Source organism: Myotis lucifugus, unplaced genomic scaffold (genome assembly GCF_000147115.1).
Source record: "Myotis lucifugus unplaced genomic scaffold, Myoluc2.0 scaffold_32, whole genome shotgun sequence".
Lineage (NCBI taxonomy): Eukaryota > Metazoa > Chordata > Mammalia > Chiroptera > Vespertilionidae > Myotis > Myotis lucifugus.
In genome coordinates this window covers 4,309,720-4,328,734 of record NW_005871080.1, presented here as the reverse complement: position 1 = coordinate 4,328,734, position 19,015 = coordinate 4,309,720, and the positions used below count along the sequence as shown (strand labels likewise).

Below are 19,015 nucleotides of genomic sequence, written 5' to 3'. Positions count from 1 at the left end.
GGTAACAGACTGGATGTGGGGAGGGAGAAAGACAGTGGTGAGACGGAAATAACTCTGGGGTTCCCGGTTGGGAGGTCCATGATAGGGCGGTGTTTCCCACTGCGGAGCAAAGCGGGGCCGATAGGGAAGATGAGTAGCTCTGGCCATGCTGTTTAAGTGGCCAACGCTAATGTCAGGGAGTTTTGAGGTCTCTTGTGGGAAGAGGGCTTTGTGGGCCTAAAGCATGGCTGGTTTCACTGGTGGAGACCTCGACCTTTCTCATAGAGGTCAGGGGTCCAGGAGCTGCGCTCAGGAGAGAGGCTGTCAGGGGTGTAGGGGCTGACGGGGGAGGCAGGGGTGCTGGATGGCTGGAGCCAATGTGCATAGGAGGAATGCCAGGAAAACGAGCGAGAAGCAGAGGCGAAGCCTGGTACAGAGGCGGAGGGGAGCTGCAGGTTATTTCTCCTAGTGTGGAGCTGAGTGAAACGGCCCAAGACAATACTTCAGGCTACGTCGTGGCCAACACCTCATACCCTGGCTCTATCTGTTCTAGGAATAACAGCACAAACATTCACCATTTCAACTCAGGCAAAGAACGTTGCATTTAAAACAAAAAACAAACAAACAAAAAAACAGGATGTAGGAATACAAAGTGGTATATCATCGTCCTTTCATTTTCTGGGGTCGAATATTTCTCTACTGACTCAGCCAGTTTTCCCAAGTACTATTTCTAGGAGCGTAGGGCTTATCCATAAAATATCGAGGCTAAAAAAAAAAATTCCCTCCAGTGCCTCCTCCTAGGTTCACCGATATTTACAAACATGCAGCCGTGTGAACAGAGCCGCCGAGGCCGGGCAGCGGTGAACAGTGACCCTCCTTCAGGCAGAGCCCTGGGAACGGAGGGTATTATTTCAGCTGGGGCAGAAGCAGAGCCCTGGGATGAGACTGATTGATTCAGACCAGATGGGTGGCCACACATAGGTGTGACCAAAATAGAAACACATTGCAGACATTCCAGGCACTGTCCTCCCCTGGCCAGGAGGTGGGCTGCCTGTGCTGCTCTCTTATCTACCTCCTAATGTGCTCTCCAATCAAAGAATGTTAATGATACGAACTCTTCTCCTTCATGTTCACAGCCCGGTCACATGGCACCGGGCTTGTAGTCCCATTTAAAAAAATAACACGACCATTGTCCAGGTTTCCCTATAAATAAAGCCCAAACAAAGCATGGCATCTAGTGCTTAAGTCCATGATTATTTGAATTTCCTCTTCCCCATGAAAACTAGCGTGTCAGAAACTTTCTTTGTTACCTCCCAGGAAAGAAGAGTGTAGTTATAAATGACACCACTGTTGTCATCATTGATCAGAATTTAATTCCTAGGGCCTAAAAGAGGACCATGTACTAAGGATTCTAACCCAGTTATAGGCACTTTAACCATAAGTTCCCTGAGCCCCAGGACTCTGTTAGAAAAAGGTGGGACCTGCCATTAGACAACCATAGCTATCCTTTTTCTTCTTCTTCTTCTTTTTTTTGAGTCACCATTTGCTATTCAAGATTTCTCTCGGATTACTTCGGTTTTTATTGCTATAAGTTAGTGAATTTTGCATTTATACACTAAGGTAAGGGTTTGTTACCTTGGCAATATTGGGGGAAAGAAATGCAGCTTTCTTATTTATTACAAGAATTACTCTCTTCTTGAAAGGAAACTCAACAAGCATGGGAAATTTTCTATCATTCAAAACTGAAGTGTCGAAATTATGCACACATTTGAATATTTATCAAAATTAAAGGAAACTCCCAAAGCTTTTGGTACAACAACGTAAAACCTAGAGAAAGGATGAGCCGCCAATAAGGGCCCAGTGGCATTTAAACAAGTATGGGAGAGGCTTTGTCGTAATCAGAGCAAGGCTTCTCTCACCCTCTCCCTCCAGCGTCCTGCCCTGTTCTGTCCCAGCATGAAGTTGGAGTTTATACATTCTCACAGAGGCCTGCAACTGTTACCTACTTGTTATAAACCTTCTCAGGTTTCACTGCTGTGGGTTAATCTGCAGGTTCTGATTGACATCCCGGCTGTCTCTCACACTCACCAAGAAGTTCGCGGAGACCTACCACCTGAGAGGCAAGGCAGACCGTTGTTTTCACTCTGCCCCCGATTTGCAACTAAACATGTAATTCCTCCGATACCATTTTGAACCAATTACATATGGAGGGAATTGTTATTTTAGTCTAAAAGGTATAAAAGTATTGGGTCATTTTTTCTTTCCACTAACTGCTGGCCCATGGCTGCCATGACACCCTATAGAAGTAGGATTCTATGGAAGACTTTTCTCATAAAAGTATAGACTCATTTTGTGTGTGTCATAACAATTCCTAGAAATAATGTTCTGGTGATAGACAGCTCTCGAATTTACTCGGCCAGTAGGCTGCCTCCTTTAAAAAAAAAAAGATTCCTGTGCAGGTGGAGATTAGCATATGAAAAATGCTTTTAATTTTGTCCACTCCTGGACTTACCTATCTGTCAAACCCATGCATGTGACTGCAGTTGGGTTCAACTTATCTCTACGTTACCACCTCAGTAGCAGGTTTCACATAGTCCATGTGTTGTTGGTTATTGCTCAGCCGAGTTCATTGAACTCCCTTTTCTCAAAACAAACCCAATAAAATGCATAGACACCAAACTGCTGCTGCGATGTCTGAGTATCAGAAATAAAAGCGATCATGTCCACGAGCCTGTGAAAATGGCTTTCTCTGACATAAGCCAGTGCAAACCGTCCCTTGACAGCTACTATCCGAGATCCCTGCGGTTCTTACAATGTGGAACTTCGTTTCCATATTGCTTCTCTGTAGTAATATTGCATATTGACTACGTTTTATATTGTTCATCTTTCATCTCTCCAAAGCAAACTTGCCTGATTTTGCAGTTCTCCTCTGCGCCATGTGATTTGTGCAAACTACAGCTCCGAAGGCTTCTCGGAATGAAGTGCAATGAGATGGCCCAGAGGTGGTGTGGCTGTGGGCCTGTGACGGCTTCATGCTCCACTAACTGTCAGGATTCCCACAGGGCAGTACCTATCCCGAAGTGGGCCTCCGGGGGTTCATGTGGGCTGACTCTCAAAACAGACTCGCAGCTCAGCACACCTACTCACTTATGAAGTCTGAGCAGCACATAGGTGCGTGCAAATGCTATTTCTATGAAAGGCCGCTCGAGGTCTGGCGGGAAGGGAGAACGCTCTTTCTCACCATTCACACGAGAGGAAGATCAAGAACACCGGGCACCTTGCCTTCTTCAAAGGCACCGCGCTGAGGGGAGCACCTGAAACAACGTTTCCCTACCACCTACAGCCCGGGCCGGGAACAGGAAGACACTTCTCATATGAAAATAAACTAGCCCAGTCTTCTCTCCATGAGCTGACTTCTCTATATTTTACTAGTCTTATTGTTTCACAGCGTGCTTGGGTAGTCAGCGGCCACAACTCAGGCGATGCTCCCAAAATGATTTCATCAATGGAAAACAAACCTTTTTCACAATGCTTATCAGATGTCTTGGTGAATGGGCAGACACCAGCGGGCTCAGTATTTCACATATTACCTACTCATTTTACATTGCCTTTCCATAATCAAAATTCTCCTGTTTTGGACAGTCAGAGGTAAGTGGACAATAGCCAAATGCAACTTTTAAACTTTATCTACTCTAATCACTTGAAAATGTTCACCGGGGCAATGAAACAGAATTTATATATTATCTACTATCTCGGGTAAATATTGGTCTTAATAATAAACTGTCTGGTAGATGTATGAAACCTGTTCACCCTCCGATTGATGTTTTACTGGCCAGAAGAGCAAAGGCCCTACTCGATTTTAAATTTGACTCTATGAAAACGGTCAGCACCCAAGAAAATGCTAGCACGATTCCAGATAAAATATACTGTTGTGAGGCTGAAAAGTGCATGCAAAGCAAGCTGCATTATTAGAATGTTTAAATATTAATTATACCGCTGTGTAGTAAAGATGATCAAGTAGGAGTGTCAACTAATTTTCTAAAAGCTGCAACATTTACTTTCATCTAAACTTCCTTTGTTAAACTAAAACTAAAAGCCCAGCAAGTTTAGTCTACTTGAGTGTGTTTATTTTTATTGGTTTCTGCATAATTTTTTTCTACCATAAACCAACTTTAACCCCTTTTCTGTAATCTCTGCCAGTATAACTCCAATAGCACATCATAAAATTCCTATAATTCTTCAAAGCCACGGAGTTGGAAAGGAAAGACTTGGGCATTTTGTAACAAACGCCAGCTCCAAGCTTCAGCCAATTATAGTTAACTCTTACAAACCTTCTCTTTTGTGCGCGTGGGTGAACTTATAGGTCTGTGCTGTGTGGTCACTCTCATCCCCATTCTTCGGTGGCTGCCTCGGAGTTGGGAGCCTGTTCCGTTTTGTGCAGAATGCCGAGGCGGAGGTAGACCCCAGCCCTAACAGCCCAGGCGTCTAGGCTGACAGATGGGGAGACAGATGCACAGAGCCACGTTAACATCACAGACTTCTTACCTCATGCAGAAGCCTTTGCGCAGGGAGAGGAGGCGGCCTGACAAGTGGACACGGACATGAACTCTGATGGGGGAGGAGTTAGGCAGAGTCACGGCCACTTTCCCCTCTGGTCCTTTCCCCAGCACCTCCTGCTCACTTAGATTCCAAAGCAGCTCCTGCTCATCAGCCAGGAGAACCACTCTGAGAGTCTTAAGGAGAGACAAAGGAAGAGCGTGTGTGTGTGTGTGTGTGTGTGTGTGTGTGTGTGTGTGTGTGTGTGGAGAGAGGCGCTCGGGTTTCATTCCGTCACCCATGGATGCCCAGCCAGGGTTTCCCACCTGAGACAGATTGCGACGCGTGTTCAGCTCACTCATGCACAAGGAGCAATACCCAAGTTCAGTGTAAAGCCACTTTAAAAGCGCGTCGGGTGCATGCTTTCCTTGTACAAAAATACCTTATTCATGACGGAGCAGTGAGGGCCTAGGTAATTACTTGAATCAAGGTGGCCTCAGAAGTGTTTAAATCTACAAGGACACTCAGATCATGAATAATGCAAAATAATTTGCATCTAAATTTTTTAAGTGTTCTTTATTCAAAAACTAAAATGCAGTTCCGATTAAAGTTTGATGAGTGAAAGCTGAGCACTTCGTACCCACTGTGAAATGTCTCCTATCTGTGGAAATTATTTCAGACAGTGGGGAAGGGACAAAAGAGGATTTTCTTTCTTTTTCTTTTTTTTTAAGTTGTGATTAAATCACGTTTCTTTTAAGCCTAACTTTCTTTGTGATGGCTACCAAGGTAGCTCCTGAGTTTGCTTATTTATCAAGTCTAAATTTCAATCCAACCCTTAGGAAATACAATGCAAGCACTTACTTTCTTAGACCAAGTAATTTGCCAAATAAAAATAACATTTGCATTTAAAGTTAATGCAATGTAACTTCCTTTTTCTCTCACCTAAAATTTTTTTTATTCAAATGAGTCTTCTTTTGGAATCACTAGACATAAAAATATCTCTGTTCTCACAAAAACTTGGAATACCCCATTTCACTTCCTGGTTATCAAATTTATACTGTTGGGTAAATATACATTATTTAATATGTCACTGGCAAATGTTCAGTGAAAAGCTGAGCAGTGTCAATATGTTAACCCATACTTTTTAGGGAAACAAGATTGAAAAGCTGAAAATCAATTAAGCACCCAAAGGCAACTTTGTTACAATAGCATATCAAAATGATTATTATTACCACAAACAGCTTTTCTTCTTCTAGTTTTCTAAAGTTGAACATTTTGAAGATTATTTCGAAGGACTGCTATTATAAAGTTGAATTGTGACATTTCCAATTTATAACTTATTTTTGTCAAGGGTTTGAAAAGGGGATGTAAATAATAATTTTAAAATAACTTTTACTTTTATCTTGCAAAATGTCTACACTTCTCACTTGGGCTGCATCATCTGTCCTGGAAAGTCACAGTATTTGCATTTTATTTAATTTTGTGACCCTTTCAGAAACCACAGTTCGAGAAACTTCCATTGTTTCTTGCATTCCTTTGCCATGTGGCAGGGGGCTCTCCTGGCCCCTCTTTTCTACCTGAGATAAAAGTAAAGTTCAATTAGGAAGCAGGCCTTTCTTGTCTAGCTCACAGGCGTCCTTCACGCCTGTGTGGATTCCTGCCCTGGAAATGCAGGTAGAAAAGGCGGTGGAGTCCTCCCAGGCTAGCCCTGGGCCTGACCTTCCCAGTGAATTTGCAAGGTAGGCCCCTCTGCAGTCCTCAGCACCTCAACTTTAAAGGCCCTTGCAAAGGAAAATTATTTTCCTGCTATAGCCCTTATAAAGTATAAAGACTCCCAATTTATTGCACGCTCCAACGCAGCCTTCTGCTTTATTGGATTTTTAGATGAGTGTGTTTGCCACGCTCTCGGTGAGTGGGTAAGCTTTTTTTAAAAATTTTATTTTGAACAATGAAAATATTTTTAAACTCATTGAACAAAGATTTCCCCAGCAACAGACCCCCTGCTCAGCAGGTCACCTATCTTTGCGACAGTTTTTCTTTTCCCACGCTAACCCCAGGGCTCATTTGCATAAGGTCTCTGTTGTGACAATTAGTTTCAGGTGAGCTGATTTCTATGCAGCCAGCCCAAGACGATGCACAAGCACTGGGCCTCCCTGATCCTGGTCCTAATTGCGACTGACTGGCACCAGACACAATCATCCTCTTGATTCAGCAAATTGTCCTGCTAGTAGCTTGTTGTGACCCCGCAAAGCACAAATCAGATCACATCAGCCCGGCCTAGTAAACAACAAATAAAATACACTCTGAAGGAACTTAATAATGTCGTTTCCATATTTTAGGCACATCTGACTCAGTGAATGCAAATGAAAACAACAGTGTTTAACTTTTGGTTGCTTCTGGGAATGGGATGGTGGCTCCCCATAAAAACTTTTCAGGAAAGCGGACCGCCCCCACTTCTCCATTCCATGGCTCTCTAGCCCTGTCACCTGGGGGAAAGTCCCCAGGTAAAATATCTGGCTGCTTTCAAATGTCTCTCAGCTTTGTTGTTGTGGAAATAAGTCATAGGCCCTTTCATCATCTCTGAAGCTACAGGCCACATCAATATGCACATTAGCAGAGTTCCCTATAGTCCCCACTAGACAGAAAAGCATTCAGAGCCCATGAAAATCTCACATCTCTGCATAGCAACCCAAGTTAAGGAAGAACTTTTCTCAATTCTAGGAAGCAAGGCAGAAAAAAGATGAGTGGCTTAGCATTAGAGACTGTTTAAAGACAATAACTGTTCTTGAAAGTTGTCTCTGCCCCGCCCCCGCCCCCCCATTCTGTCCACAATTCTGAACTTAACTGCTCAGTTTAAAAAACAAAAAAGAGAGCAAGTGCAGTAAATAATCCAAGAGCCATTTGACTATTTCCCCCCTCCCTCTAAGATAAATATTGTCATCCCCATGGCATTGCTTTCCTTTTCTACAGGTGGTTGTATATAAGCATTCCTTTTTAGGATATGAAAGATGTTTCCATTCATATCCTGTCTAGGACAAAAGAAGTTTTTCAGGCACACAGCTACTTTTGAGAATTTTGTATCTGATTTCAATCTGGTTTCTAACAGATATAGGATAACTTGTTTGACTTGCAACACACATTGATTTTGTTTTTCTTTTCAGGCACTTCCATCTTTGAAGTGAAGATCTTAGAAGGGGGTCAGGGATTATGGAAGGAAACAGGAAAGAAGAGAAGGAAGAGGAAAGGAAGAAGGAAAAAGAGATGAGATCAAATTTAGTGTTGAAGAGAATTGCTGCAGGTTCTCATGAGATGATTTTTTTGCATTTACAGCAGAGGGACTGTTTACCCACCCTCTGATAAACCAATCCTCAGCCGGGCCCTTCCCTCCGCTGTCCCTGCTCACACAGCCTATGTACTCTTGAGAGGCGCCATATCATGAGCACCTGGCTCAAGCACATGGTCCAGGGTGTGACTGGAAGGACACAATACTAATTTCCTTCTTTTTCCTCTGCCTGTTATGACTTTTAACCCTGTTTTTACAGCAACACAGAAATTATATTGCCAATGGCTTTATATTAATTCAGTTAAGGAGGGAGACTAGAAATAGTTGGGGGGGAGGAAGCTTCTAAATTCTAGAGCCCCACAGAGTACACGTTTAGACCATTCAGAGCAAGAAAGCATCCTAATCCAGATAAATGAATATATAGTAACCACGGTAAAGAACTGTGGAGGGATCGGCACAATTTTATTTCTAAAATACGATCTATAAAAAACCTTTGATATGAAAAACCCGTAAATCAAGCTAAAAACTGAAAAGACCGTCTGTATAAGCAATGTAAATTACTATCTAGAGTTATGTTTTGCCATAAATGTTTGGACATAATTCTCACTTTATATGAATTATGAATTTGTTGGAAGAAACAGTTTCAAAAAAATGACTATGACCCCTAGCCCCATTCTTACACTCCCTGCAGTGCTCGGATCCTTCAGAGAGAGAGAGAGAACCATCAGGGTTACCTCACCTTTTGGAAAACTTGAAAAAGTCAAAAATTGCTCATTCTTGTATGCCTCACTCCTACGTTCAATGCTCTTAGCTCATAACTTTGATTCACTGTTTTTTCTTCTTCCCATTTTCCACCTTCTCACTGTTCACTGTGTTTGTTTGTTTGTTTGTTTGTTTTAGAGCTTTGCCTCTTCCTCTGTCAGCTTGGGGCCCAGTCCCCTCCTGACACAGCGTGAAGTCTCTCTCTCTCTCTCTCTCTCTCTCTCTCTCTCTCTCTCTCTCTCTCGTTCCTTTATGAATGCCTTCCTTTTCTACATCACTGCAGTTTACGGTGGTCCAAGTCATGTCTTTCCTGACTCATTTCCTTTTCCACCTCCACCATCTCTGGTTCTCACCTCATTCTACTTTCCACACATGCCTTCTTTCCCTTCAATATCATTTCTCTTTCTGCCTCTTAAAAACCCAAAGATTTCATTTACTAATTTCTTTCATTTTTTTATTGAGGTAAAATTCACATATAACATTATATGAGTTTCAGGTGTACAACCTAGTAACTCAGTCTTTGTACACACTACAAATCGGTCACCACAATCACTCTAGTTATCATTTGAGATCATTCAACTAACGCCTTCACCTATTTTGCCCAACCCTCTTCCCCTCTGACAACCGCCAACCTATTCTCTGTATCTATGAGTTCTGTTTTGTTTTGTTTATTTGTTTTATTTTGGGGGATTTCCACATATAAGTGAAACCATATGGGATTTGTCTTTCTCTGTCTGACTTATTTTACTTAGTATAATACCCACCAGGTTACTCCTGGTGTCCCAAATTGCAAGATTTCCTTCTTTTTATGGCTGTGTAATATTCCACTGTATATGTTTATGTGTGTGTGTGTGTGTGTGCATATTACTAAGAGCTGCAAACAACTTAAATACACACACACACACACACACACACACACACACACACACACACCCCATCTCTTCCTTATCCATTCTCCCATCAATGAACATGCAGGTTGTTTCCAGCACTTACTAATGTCTGTTCTTTCCTTCTAACCATGTTAATTGCCTTGCTTGTAACCCAAAGTTGTTGCTCCTGTCTTCACAGAGTTTGGTGATTAAAATTTATTTTACTTTCAGCTTCTGAATTCCTGAAGACATTTCTTTCTATGTTTCCATATTTACCACCTTCCCCTCTCCTCAAGTCTGCTCAGATGTCTGACCTAGAGGCTTTCCTCCACACTTCCTAATTGTTGCTTCCTCTCTAGTATTTCCCACTTCTCTCCTACCTCTGTCCTAAAGGATTTCACTTCTTAAATTACTATTAGTATTCTTACCTTTTCTCCTTATATTTATTCTTATCTCTCTATAATCTCTTTTTAAATGGTTTTTTACTTTGTTACTTTATAGTTAGACTCTCCTCTAATCTTATTTTTCCATACACATTTGCCTGCCTGGTTTATGATTCTTTTGCTCCTTCTCCATCTACTAGTATATCATTAATTCATTGTAAAACTTCCATCTTAACTTATTCCCCATGCTATCCATGAATTGTTTTTATACATGTGTTAGCTCCCCTTAGTACAAATTCAGCATTCACTTAAGAATAGTTACCAAAAAAAGATTCTTCATTCAACTTAGAAAACATTGAGATCTGCTCAATTATGAGGAAAAAAAGTCATTGTTTAGGTAGATGTCTATCTATATACCTATTTGTCTACCTCCTATGACCCTGGAAACATAATTATACCAAGGAAAGCACTGATGTCAAACCAGAAGCTGTAGGTTTGAATCCTGGCTCTTTCACATAGTAAGCAAGTAGGCCAATTTTTTAATAGTTATCCAATTTTTCTGAATCTCAGACTCCTTGCTTAATACCTCTCTGTTTACATCCTAGAATTGTTGTAAAGATCAAATAAGATATTTCTGTCAAAGCACTTTGTAAAATATTAAACACTCAATACCCATTAATTACAAATGTTATTCTTTGTGTTCAAACAGAACATATCTGGAAAAGGGGTTTATAAAAGCATGACTTTCTAAATCAATGTAATTTATTTTTTTAATTTTAAAGAAGACCAAATAGCTCCTAGGCCAACATAATTCACTTGCAATCATATGATCAGAAAAAATTCATGAACCCAATATTCAAATAGAAGACTGGAGACGTTTGTTTACTGGTAAATGTGAAAAAATGCTATGTTACCTGAAGGGGACTACTTTATTTTCTTTGGGTTTTAAAGAGTTAATTTGGGGATAATTTATGAAATACTCACATAGTTTGCTGGGTAGACAATAGTCAGAGGCCAGACCTTTCCTGTGACTTCCTTAAAGTCAACCTTTCCTAAGATAACACCTGCCTCCCACCACCAGATTTCAAAGTGTGTGCTTGTTCCAAACAGGCCTGATTTATTTGCCCTAAAGTATTTCCAACCTTATATGATGCTTATATTTTAGCATTCTGCCGTGTGTGTTGAAACCTAAGGATTCAGTATATCTCATTCAGTGACGCGAATCGATTTGGAATTACAGAACCTCAGGTGGGAAGGAGCCGTGGAGAGGAGCAGGGTCACACACTCCAACATCTACACTCTGAGCAGGTGAGGCGCCTGGTCCTTCTAACTGGGACCCGGAGTAGTTCCCTCATGGTCCTTCCATCGGCAGGTGGCCAGAGGCGTCAGATCGTCTGAGTTCTCCAGGGGACCTGGCAATCTAGATTTCTGAGGGAAACTGCTCAATTTTTAAATATTGGCAATGAGTTTGAATGTGTTTAAAATACACTGTGAGCCAAACCAAACACATCTGTCAAATACCAGTTGCAACCTCTGTCCAACCCCTATATTTTACAGCTAAGGCCACGAGGCCCAGGGAGGTTAAGGGGGTGCCAGGGCCACGCTGAGACTGGACGGCAGGGCGGGGCGGGCCCGAGGTCCAAGTTTCCTGAACCACGTCCCGCACTCTCCTCGTTACACCAGGGTGCGATCCTGGAACGCCACGGATCAACTGGTTTGCTGGGATGGAAACTAGGAGAAGACACAGGGCTTAACCAGGAATGGCTCCTGCTGCACTTCTCCTGCCCCAGATTCTTCCCGATTGCTGCTGCTACTGCCTGTGGAGCTAAATGTGGGGGAGGTGGATGTTGACCAGGGGGCCGGGAGCACAGGCCCTTTCATTCCTTCCTGGCAACTCCCCTGTCCTCCACAGACGCTCCCATGGAGATATATATATATTGATTTCAGAGAGGAAGGGAGAGATAGAAACATCAATGATGAGAGAGAATCATTGATTGGCTGCCTCCTGCACACCCCCCACCGGGGATCGGAATCGAATCCGGTACTCCTCCGTCCACAGGCCAATGCTCTATCCACTGAGCCAAACCACGGACTCTTCCTTCCCACCACCTCTCTGCCGTGCCCACACAGGCGCGCCTCTGGAGTGGGCCTGGGGTGGGAACCCCAGAACGCAGGCTGATGTCAATACCAGGTGACACATTTCTGAGCTTTCTGCCAGCCTGTATAGGAATTATAAAAGCACCTCACCTAAAAAAAAGTGACTGACCAATCTTTCTAAAAGACGCAGAAGTAGGAAACCAAAGAGACTTGCGTTCAGGACATGTGGCTCCATCGTCCAATAACTCACCACGTAAGCACACCAAATTTTCTCATTCTAGCCATTTCACTCTTGGCCGTCATAACAACTGTAACCTGACGCTGCAGAGTAGGGAATCACTCAGCCTAAAAATAAGACATCGTCTCACAATGGATGTTGGGAGAAAACTATCAACAACAACAACAAAAGAAGAAACATTCAGGACAGCATCCTGTCCCTGGTTTGGAGTCCGGGGTTCAAACCCTGGTTCTGCCAAGCTGTGTTTTAATTTCTACCCAACAAGGAAGGCCTAGGGTGAGAATAGCTAAATTCTCCATTTCCTTCCAAAGTTCTAAAAATATATGAAACCTCTCTAGGGAAAATATTTTGAAATATTAAATATCAATGTCAGATGATGCAATGATTTTAAAATAGAAAAGATGTACAGATAAGTGATAATTTATATTATCAAATTTTTGAAAATTGAGTTGGGACACTTTCAGAACTAGAAAATCTGCTAGGATTTAAAAAATATATTTGGACTCTATGAATATGTATTCTCACTTACCTATGCCAGTATTCAGATGAAAAGAAAATAATTTAAATACTTAGGGAACTAATCAGTTGGGAAATTCCTTTATGATATAAACTGTTTCAAGGAACCATAAAATCAATTGACACTGCTTTCTCTCTGCTATTCCTTTTCTCCTTAGCGTACGAAAGTAAAAGGAATCAGTAATTTAACCCCGGCAAACAAGAAAAATATTTTTGAGTCAGTGTTATTTTTCAAAGGCTCTGAGTGTTTTAGGCTTTAATTGTCTTATTCCCGCAATGACATATATTTTATCTTACACTGTAAGTGGCGCCTCAGGTGAATCTAGAAATCTGACTGTGAAGTTTGAGGTACCTCACATGAGTTTACAAAACTTGTGTGGTTGGCTCAAAAGGACACTTGGAAAAGTACAACAACACAAACACAAGCAATTAAAAACAAGCAAACACCTTTCCCTGAGAAAATCCTTGTATTGTACGTACACCTCACCTCTTACTAACCCTTTCTCATTGCGCATAAAAATGTGGATTATTTATTTATTTATTTATTTGGTCTACATTAAAAATAGGTATTTCAATAAGCATAGAAAAAGAAAATGCCAAAGTACTAACATAGTTTTTGAAAGAAAGAATATGTGTTTTTCTCAATTTTATTTTTTTTAAATAGGAGAATGTCCAGTCAAGGGGAACTTGCCATTAATTTTATCCGCTCCTTATTTCCATGTGTGTACCTTTAAAAAATAAGACTACCTGGATCATGGTTTGACTGCAAATCCCGAGAACAATTATGGAAATGATCTTTAATATAATAATATATTTTACTGAGTGTCTCGGCTTTTTCATCCCAACAACTGAAACAGAGACAATTCTTTGCATGTTGAAATGTGTAATTATCATGTATCCAAAAGGGAGGGTGTAATTTTCACATCTGATTACAAGGGAAGGGTGTAAGCGAAGCTGCCTTGGTAAACTTACACTTGTTTACAAAGAGCGATACCTTTGATATTAAAAACTCAAAACATGCACAACACTGAGAAAAATCAAGATTAGCAGGCACAAAACAACAAAAATGTAAGCACTTTTCTTGGCCCTGCTACAACAATAAAGTCAGTTCTTCTGAACTTGTGTTAGTCGACTTATTTCTGATGATTTTAAGACTCAAACACTATTTTGCAGGCTGGTTTGTGACTGTACCATTGAAAGTTAGGAAGCTCAAGCACTGGATTCAACTTAAAAGGAAACTTCAAATTCTCATTATGCCCATAAACCAACTTGGTCAGTTTAAACTAGAGAATGATTTTCATCTCAACAGAACACACTTCCCTAAATACAATAAGTGTTTTCGAGACATGCATTTGTAATGTTTTTTAACTTCTGATTTATTTTCGATAACATCAACTTCTGCTCATGCGAACTTACATTTTGGACATGTAGGAAGGGTTAATATGAAGTGGCAGCTATCACTTAGCAAGAAAATTAAAGACAGAGACAAGATCTCTTAACAGGTAGGAAAAGGAAACTGCCTTAACAGCCAAACACATATGAGGAACAATTTTGTATGACATGTAATCATGATTGGTAAGTAATTGGGGCAGATATCTGAAAAGCTTAAAAAGATTGACGCTGAATATTAAACATACTTAATATTCCTGTTGGATCTCAAAAGCAGGCAAGAAAGGGAAATAAAGAGAAGGAACCACAAGGAAGTTTAAGAAATCAATTTAGGAATAATACAAACTTTTTCATGTTAAAAGGAACCCATTAAAATGAACTTAGTTATCTTTTTAGCTTTACAATTACATAGAAAGCAATGACTTCGATAGAATGCTATTAAGTTATATTAGGTTTTCAAATGCAATACTAATGGCAAGGCTGATATTTGGTATACTTTAGAAATTAGTGTTTTGGGTTTTGGTGTGTTTTTCCTCCTGGTAATTTGCCCAAACAAACTTAACAAACAAGAAGTTTGAGAAAGGATACAAGCTACCAAAAGATTAAGATTTAAGAATAATTACAATTAAATAAGAAACTTATTCTGTTAAAAAAAGAACTAGGCCCTGGCCAGTATGGCTCAGTTGTTTGGAGCATCGTATGGTACACCAAAAGGTGGTGGGTTTGATTCCCAGTCAGGGCACATACTCAGGCTGCGGGTCAATCCCAGGTCAGGGTGTGTGTGTTTGAGGCAACCAATCGATGTTTCTCTCTCACATCGATATTTTTCTTTCTCTCTCCCTTCCTCTCTCTCTTAAATCAATTTTTTTTAAAAAAGAAAAGAAAGAACTAGGTTCCTCATTCCTCAATTGATGTAGCCTAAAGCATTTTGGATGATAGAGCTTAACTTTTATAAGATCTTAGCTGTTTTCCTTTTATATAGGATTTCACTGAGTCTTACCTTCTGCTTCCCACCATTAAAGCAAAAAACAAAACACTTGACATGAATCTCCTTCCTCCTCTACTTCAGGGGGCGGGCCTGCACCCTTGCCTGGATGGATGGGTGGGAGATGACGTGGGTGGAGAGGAGGTTGGGAGGAGAACTGCTGTTTCTAGGTAGTTTAGAGGCTTGCCCACCACAGCACACCCGTGTCCACAGCATACCAATCAATGCTCAGTGCAGAGCACATTTTTCACTGTGTTGTTAGAGTACATTTGCTTATATTTTGCACAATTTTAATTTAACCATATTGATCAAACTGAACACTCAATAAGACCCTAGGCACCTTAGGCTTATTAAAATTAGTCAACATGAAGCAAGTAAGCAAGGGCATAATGGAAACTGTTTGGAGATTTAAATACAGTGGAACCCACTTAAATAAATACCTGTTAATGAAATAAATCTATTAAATGAATTTATTTTCTCTGGACCAAATCAAAATACATAGAGTAATCCTCAAGGGGGCCTTTATATAAATACTGCTTAAATGAATAAGCATCTTAAATGGACATGCTTCTCCAGAAAGGCAAACAGTATTTTCATGTTCTCTAAGGTTAATTAAAGCAAAAAGTCCATGTTGACTTTTTTGGATGTATTGTCATCATTTGGAATTAAGCAGGAAAAAGTTGCTTAGATAACAATATTTAAATAATGTAAACATTTTTCTTAAGGGTAATTGCCTGTGTGTGTGTGCGTGTGTGTGATGGGCACTAGGCTCAGGGGGCACAAACCCTTGAAACAACATATGGCAAGTTAAAACAGAAAAGTATTTTAAATTTTCATTTAAAACCCTATCTCATAGAGAAATGGACTAGCTACTTTCATTTGCCTCTTTGGAAAGTTCTATTATTTCTCCAACATGGCTGAAAGGCCCGATTACAAGAATCAGCTCCCTGGACCATGTGCCTTGTTGGCACTTTCAGGGTGCTCAAAATAATGTTTTTTAAAAGACACAAATACTTTTTTGTGTGGTTAAAAACACATAACACGCCATGTACCCTATTAACAAATGTTCCCGTGAAGCATCGTTCCTATGTGTGCATTGTGCAGCCAACCCTAGAACTCACAAATGCTCTTTCCCATAAAGTGTAGGTTGGACCACATCTTTAACTGATCAGGTCTGGCCTTTTCACAGAGGGGTTGACCTACGGTGGTGCGCTATTATAATAAAAGTAAAAATGCAACCCACATTGAGGTCTTAAAGTAATAATACCTTTTAAAACGCAGTGGGCACACAATCCACAGAGATGTTCCTCGGGCCCCCTGTATCTCGCCTTGCCTTTAGAGGGCCTTGTGCATTCATTTTTCCCCTGGCCTAATAAAAGATATTAGCTCTTTTCCCTAAGCAAAAACACTCCTATCATGAATCAGGCCAACTAGTGGGAGACTGCTGGCCAGGTTTCACCCCACTAAAATTCTAATCTATACTTTGTCTTTGAGAATTAAAGAGAAAATGCGTATCAGCAGAATCTCCTCTCCACTTTATTTCATTTATAAATTACGAGAATGATGCTATTATATATTATTAATTTCTGCTGTTCTCCAACTCTGCTGCGGCAGTGAGCTGCGGATGTTGGAACGGTGTAATTATGTTCTAGTAGGGTAGCCATCCGTTTCCTTTCAAAAATTTACAGGATTCTTAATCACGCTGCTCATTTGGGTGCGCAGCAGCGAGGATGGCGAAACACAAACAGGGCACGTTCGTTTACATAGGAACACCTGCTTAGCATGATAGCAGATGTCAGTCAGTACGCAGAACACAAAAGGGGGGAAAAATACCAACAACCGCAACCTCGCACCATTTTGATTTGGTGCGGGGAAATCTTTGCAGGGGTGAGGGCGACAGTGGACATTCCTGCTGAAACAGCAGCAAAGTCTCTGAAATTCCCAAGTGTTGTTTGTGGTTAGCGTGCTGTCAGAGAGAAAGGGCGTTGTGCTCCTGTGTTCTGGTATTGACTCAGACTCTCTTTATTATTGGGAGGATTTACTAAAACTACCCTGCCTCAGTTTCCTGATCAGTAAGGGTTGGAGAGTCTAAATAAAAACCCAGTTCCCCAAAGCTGATCGTTGTTGGAGGTGATGTTATAATAACAGCATGGCTCTCACCAGGCCTAGTGCAGATCCCACTGCTGTCACTTAACGTTTGTGTGACATCAGTCATGTGGTTTAACCTCGCGAAGTCACAGCTTTCCGATTTGTAAAGTCCACTGAGAAAATTAAATGAGCTAATATATACCAAGTGCCTGCCACACAGTGAGAATACATTAAATGGTGGATATATTATTGTTGTTGTTCTTACGATCATCAGTATTTTATTTTGATCTTTGCAAAACCTTTCCTACTCAACATGTTATTTATTAAAGGTCTGGAAATGACAACCAACCGAAATCTCTTGCAGAGATCATCATAAATGTGATATTTTTGATGTGTGAAGTTCTGCGAGATTATTATAATGACACCTATTACTGTTATTTTATAGTTAGAGAGCCTGTCATCGTTTCCACTATATTTTCTGGGATTTATATCTGAACCATAAAAAGGGTTTTCTGGGCTGTACCCTGCCTGAAAAAGAGTCTCCAAGAAAGTGAAGTGCTTTCTAGCTCTCTGACACAATAAAATGAGGCCATGGAAAGGAAAAAATTAGAAGTTCATCGTCTTCACAGGCCCACCCCACCCCACCCTTCCAACGTTTGCACCCTTATTTTAAGGCCTTTGCAGACTATTCTGGTCTTTTCCCTTCTCGCCCTTTCCTCAAAATGGTTAAAATTCAAAATGGAAAACAGCTCTCACACATGGGCAATGACTAATTTTCCGAAGGAATTTTAGTATTCGGAACGTGTCTGCCTGGGCAGGACTGTGGGCTAAAGGCTCCCCGAGTGTGCATTGACTTGATACCCAATAATGGCAGCTAAGGAGCCGTTATGTGGTGCCGTGTCAATGATCCGTGCACTGAGGGCTCCCCGAGTACGCATTGACACGACAGACCGGAACGGCTCCGAAGAAGCCGTTATGGTCCATCATGCCAATGATGTGCGGATATTGGCAGGGCCTCTGGCCCTTCCATGGAAATGATGGAGTCTCGGAAGGAACCGGTGTGGGCGCCATGTGGGCGCCATCAGTGAGCTAACCACAGCGCCATTTCCCCGTCTCCTTGGGTTTACTTCCAAAGAGTCAGGTCGGAAAAGTTGTCCAGTAACTTCAGGGGTCCCACCTTCCATGACCAGGACATAAGCAAGCATGAACGATATTCTTGCCCTTTAGTCTTTTGTTTCTTCTGAAACTGATACTGTTGATATTAAAAAGGAGAGGCAAGAATTAAGGTTATTTTTTTCACATTTTTAAAAAAATTTTGATGATAAATATCTCGTCTGCTTTATGAATTTCATGTTATACACGTGTGTGGTACTGGGGAGACTCTCTGTTGTGCTGGTGATTTTATGAGATTGAAACATTTAATCCATGCAAAGAAAAATACCTTTTTATATGTCCTCGGCAGTGGAATAGGTACTCAGAACTCAGCATATAGGAAATGGTTCAAAAAACCTTGGGAAGAGAAGTGCAAGTTCAAGAATAAAGTTTGGATTCACACATGCTTTACCAACTTCAGGCAGTAATTAATTCACTTATGGTATTTACATGCCCCTCTTCAGAGACTTATGGAGAACATGGGAATTTTAAATTCACAATTCAGTGCAAAATTTAAAATGATCTTCATTAGAATTTGAAGCTATACTCTCAACTGCTTTATATACTACCAACAGGGAGCCTCATTATGTAGTACTATATTTGGACTACCTTCTTTACATTCTGTGGCTGTGGATTTTGAATGTATTTCTGGTATGCTGAAGCAGAATCAAACAAAGTGCTTTAATCTGCTCTATTAACTAACCAACCCACATAGTTGCGTGGCAAACAAATAAAGTC

The 19,015-nt window shown here is 40.9% G+C and overlaps 1 protein-coding gene across 2 annotated transcripts in view; it reads right to left on the bottom strand.

Moving 5' to 3' along the window:
- ZEB2 (zinc finger E-box binding homeobox 2) overlaps positions 1-18,271 on the bottom strand; it is a 101,817-nt gene extending 83,546 nt beyond the window's left edge. Inside the window, exon 1 of one of the 2 annotated variants that reach the window (XM_023752432.1) lies at positions 18,253-18,271. In XM_023752432.1, coding sequence (XP_023608200.1) covers position 18,253 — 1 coding nt within the window. In that variant the 5' untranslated portion in view covers positions 18,254-18,271. The remainder of the gene's footprint in view (positions 1-18,252) is intronic. The other variant, XM_023752431.1, reaches the window with a different exon arrangement.
- Between the last annotated feature and the right edge of the window lie 744 nt (positions 18,272-19,015).